Here is a 4,499-nt window from a genome sequence, read left to right as displayed (position 1 = left end):
ATCATCACTAGCATGACCACAATTAAAGATTCCAATTTTTTTACAGGTGCAATTAACTCAACTGTAGCAGTACTCCCTCGAGTTAAGACACTGCACTTCCGTCATCAAAGATCGCATCAATCACAGTTAGTAGTAGCACTCGTTGCAAATAAGTACAGTAAAATTTATCAAAAACGATGGTCAATTATTGTTCTCCGAGCTAGTGTCCACAGGTCCCTCTCTGCCAGTGTGCCCAGTTTATTTATTTTATTTCAAATAAGGGCCTCCTCTTCTCTCCCATGTCCCCTTCCCCCGTGGCCGTGGGAGGAGCTGCCACTTCCCCGGGGTAAAAATGGATCGGGCGACTCCGCGCCCCCCACCTGTATAAATACACAGACCCACTACCCAGCAACCGCAAGCCAAGCCGAGCCAAGCCCGACGGCTTTCCGGCGGTTTTCTCGGCGGCTGGTTGCTCATCTGTGGGCGGTTTCCGGCGGAATTTGTGCTTTCCTCTCCTGCTTCTCCTCGGCTACCTACCTCGGCAAGCATTCCCTTGCCCACAACCGCCCTGCTCGTCTTCCACCTCGCGCCCCGTTCGATTCCAGAACGAGACTCCGGTTCCTGACATAGTCTAGATCGAGGCAAATGCGTTGGGAGCGGCGGCGGCCATTGTAGTTGGAGCGGTTCCGGCTCGATCCCTCCGTCCGGGGACGTTGCTTTGTGGTGAGCTTTTCGGCCCCCGCGCCACCGTCGCTGATTATTCTTTAAAGCTACACAACAAAAGCTTCCGCGGCAGTTGCCGTCTTTTTCATGGTTGGTCATGGCCTGCCTGCCTGCCTGCTCCACAGGTTCTCCGTCCGTCCGTCCGTCCGTCTGAGGCGATGCTGCGGAACAGATCGAGGAGAGCGGTTGGTGCCGGAGGCGGGGGCGGAGGTCTCATGCCTCAACCTGAGCCCCTCGCCGCTGCCGCTGCTCAGTCTTCTTCTTCCCCGAGGCCGTACATGGCGCTGCCGCAGGCCGGGTTCTTGGACGGCGCGGAGCAGGGGCCGTCCTCCTCCATGAGCCCCACCTCCATTCTCGAGACCAAGCAGTTCTGCTGCTCCGCCCTGCCGCCCTTCCTCTCGGAGCGAAGCCTCAGGAAGGCTCACATGGAGACGGCCGCTCTGGGTCCGGAGCCGGCCGGCGCCGGCGGCCTCGCCGACGTGCTCCGGGAGCACGGCGACGCCAAGGCCGGCGGCCGCAAGGTGGTGTTCGGGTCGCAGCTCAGGATCCAGGTCCCCTCGGGCAGGGCCGTGGAGCTGGTGTCCTCCCCGATAGAGTTCGGCGTCAAGAACCGGGACGCCGTCCTGTCCCCGGCCAGGAGGTTCCTGCCGGAGGTCGTGAGCTCGCCCACCGCCCGGGTGTTCGCCGCCGGGGAAATGGCCATGTCGGAGGACTACACGTGCGTCATCTCCCGCGGCCCCAACCCGAGGACCAGGCACATCTTCGACGACTGCATAGTCGAGAGCCGCGGGGATGTGCTCGTGGACAACGGACCGGGCACCGCCGGCGGCGGCGGTGATGCCGTGCCGCCGAGCGGTGTCTTGAGCTCTTGCCATGCATGCCGCAGGCAACTTGGGCATGCCAATGATATCTTCATCCATCGGTGAGTTTTCTTTCTGTATGCAGATCTCTTTAAAGATTTATCACTCGCCATTTCACTAATTTTCTTGTACCAAATATGGTTAATAGACACTGCATATATGTTGATGATTGATTGATGTGGCTGTTTCTGCTGCTTGCTCTGCTTATATAATGATATGTGCGAATGGTCTGTTCATGCTAAATATATAAGATGTTCTCGAAGCTTGGAGACACGAATTTTGACAACATGCATGATCTGCTAGATGTGAACTTACACTGCAGGTATTGAAACAACACAATTTACATTTAAAAAAATGTGCATTGACATCATGGAGCAGAATGTAATTTCTGAATGTACTGTCACAACTACTAGTAAGTAGTATGCATCAGATGCAGAGTAGATGGAAGGCAGGGGAGGGATAAAATTATGCACTGACATCAAATTCTCAGTTTTTAGTTACTGCTAGTACTTATTTGACATGAGTGCTTCATCATTGCAAGTTTTATGTGTGTAATCATTAACTTGCTGATTGTTGATATATAGCAGTATCAGCATAATACATCTGCAGTATACTTCATCAAGATCATGGCTGTTTTATATGTTAATAGGGATCTTTGTGGATGGGTCTGATTCTTCTTCGTTATTGAAGCTTAATTAGTAGAGTAGGCCTTGTTTGGTGGGAACAAAATATGTCCTTGTAAGGGAGCTGTTTTGATTCGACATCGCTTTCACGTAGAAAACTATGCAAAAGAAGCTCATTATCCTAATGTTGGGTCCCCTGGGGGATTATGTTAACAACATCCTAGGGATTAAACTATTTGGCATCCTAATTGATGATGTTGCTAAATGCTAAACCAGGTCCCTGTCCCAAGCCTACTCCTGACCATGACCCGGAGCAGCTATCATCGTCATCGCAAATACAAAAAAAGAATCACATACTCCCTCTGTCCCATAATATAAGAAGGTTTTCGACACTACACTAGTGCCAAAAACGTTCTTATATTATGGGACGTAGGGAGTAGTATATAATTGCTAGTTTGACAGCCTTATGCCAAAAGATTATACTGAGTTGAGTTTGGTTCGATAGGAAAGGGATCTGTGCCATGTCTTTGTTCATGGATTGAAGTGATAAACTCAAACCTGGAGATGCGCTCAAAAACTTTTAGCCGGCCTCACGATTTCAGATGCTATCTTCTCGATCAGAGCAGTTTTTATTTGTGCCACTGCTTTGCGCAAAGAGCGTAACATGAACATCAATTGCCCCCAAAAGCTCTGCTTTTTTTAAAATAACTCATCAGTTGGACATTATTAGCACATTTCTGTGATATAATTTGTCCTTTTCTTTCTTTCTTCTTCAGGGGTGGCAAAGCATTCTGCAGCGACGAGTGCCGGTACCGGGAAATGCTCTTCGACGAAGCGGTGGACAACCTGCGCTAGCTAGCTAAACGGGGGAGGGACGGTGCATTTCACAAGAGAATTTCAGCGGAGGAGAAGGCATGACGATGGCCCTGAATAACCGAGATGAGATTTATCTTTCATTTTTTGTTTCTTCTCGACTTTGCAAGACTGGATGATGTTTTTTGGTCATGGAGAACAGAATGATTTTAGCCTTTTGCCGCGGATTAAAAGACATTTTGCCCACTTTTGCAAGAGGTTGCGCTGTCGGGGACTGATGTTCGACGTTCTAGTTAAATGAAATGAAATTTGATGCCAGTGTTCTTCTACCCTGCCATGTGCTGCAAGTTAAATTTTGGCTATTTAGAGGTGACATGGAGCCATTTGTCCCAGAATGCACTCTGAAAGAAACTGTGTTCATTAAACTACCGGGAAAGCAAAATCATCCACATGGCTTTTTTTGACAGATCCACTCTGATCAAAACAAAAACGGGTAGGACTAGGGTTCCTACCGGGCCTCCGGCGTAGATTGTATGGACAAGGAGGAGGAGGACGAGGGCTGGAGCGGGCGCGCCGGCGATGAGGCGCCGTCGCGGCTAGGGTTAGGTGCGGCGGCTAGGGTTCCGGCTCCTTGGGGAGCCGGGCAACAGAAGATTATAATATCTTTATTGCTTGCCTCAAACGGTGTCTTACAACTAGTATTTATAACTTTAACCTAAGATAACTTGCCTAATATAACTTGCCTAAGATAACTTGTGGGTCAAGCCCCTAATACTAATGCCCGGTGGGCCTCTTTCTGGTATAGACCAAACCGGTCATAACATCTCTCCCCGCCTGCGCAAACAGCTCGTCCTCGAGCTAAAAGTCTGGATAGTGTTGGCGGAATTCGTCACGCTGCTCCCAAGTAGCCTCCTCCTCCGGAAGGCCCGCCCACTGAACGAGGACGAACCAGACGCCACGACGGAGCTGCGCCTGCAACACCTTTGCCGGCTCGGGAAGAATGCGACCATCGGCGAGTGGAGGAAGCGCCGGAGGAGCCGCCGGTGGCTCGCCACGGAAAGGCTTGAGCAGCCCAACATGGAAGACGTCGTGGATGCGAGCGCGGGCTGGAAGCTGAAGACGATAGGCCACCTTCCCAATGCGCTCCAAGATAGGGAAGGGCCCGGCGTAGCGAGGGCCGAGCTTGCGCTTCGCGCGCGGGTCGAGTGACTGCGTAGAGCGGTGGAGGAGACGCAGCCACACCCAATCACCCACCGCGAACTCCGCCTCGCGATGATGATCGTCGTAGTAGTGCTTGGCCAGCTGCTGTGCCTGAAGGAGACGCTGACGAACCTCAGCAAGCATCTCGTCACGAGTGCGGATAAGGTCACCCGCAACCTCCGTCCGAGCCGTCTCCGGGTCCACCGGAAGTATAGGCGAGGGTGGGCGACCATAGACCACCTCAAACGGCGTCGCGCGCAGGGCGGAGTGATAAGAGGTATTGTAGCAGTACTCCGCCCAA

General features: G+C 51.9%; 1 protein-coding gene across 1 annotated transcript; it reads left to right on the top strand.

The window, feature by feature from the left end:
* Positions 1 to 309: 309 nt before the first annotated feature.
* On the top strand, positions 310 to 3,327 carry LOC123095644 (FCS-Like Zinc finger 8). Its single transcript, XM_044517182.1, has 3 exons — positions 310 to 702; positions 828 to 1,624; positions 2,962 to 3,327. The coding sequence occupies exons 2-3, from the start codon at positions 861 to 863 to the stop codon at positions 3,038 to 3,040; spliced, it is 843 nt and encodes a 280-aa protein (XP_044373117.1). The 5' UTR covers positions 310 to 702; positions 828 to 860; the 3' UTR covers positions 3,041 to 3,327.
* Positions 3,328 to 4,499: the final 1,172 nt, after the last annotated feature.

The sequence above is a fragment of the Triticum aestivum genome, chromosome 4D, assembly GCF_018294505.1.
Source record: "Triticum aestivum cultivar Chinese Spring chromosome 4D, IWGSC CS RefSeq v2.1, whole genome shotgun sequence".
Lineage (NCBI taxonomy): Eukaryota > Viridiplantae > Streptophyta > Magnoliopsida > Poales > Poaceae > Triticum > Triticum aestivum.
This window is presented reverse-complemented; position numbering and strand designations above follow the sequence as displayed.

What these genes read in the sequence shown, in the direction of transcription:
- LOC123095644 (XM_044517182.1), top strand. Translation starts at nt 861, where the DNA reads ATGCTGCGGAACAGATCGAGGAGAGCGGTTGGTGCCGGAGGCGGGGGC. An exon ending in AATGATATCTTCATCCATCG is followed by an intron (nt 1,625 to 2,961) that starts GTGAGTTTTCTT and finishes TTTCTTCTTCAG; the next exon opens with GGGTGGCAAAGCATTCTGCA.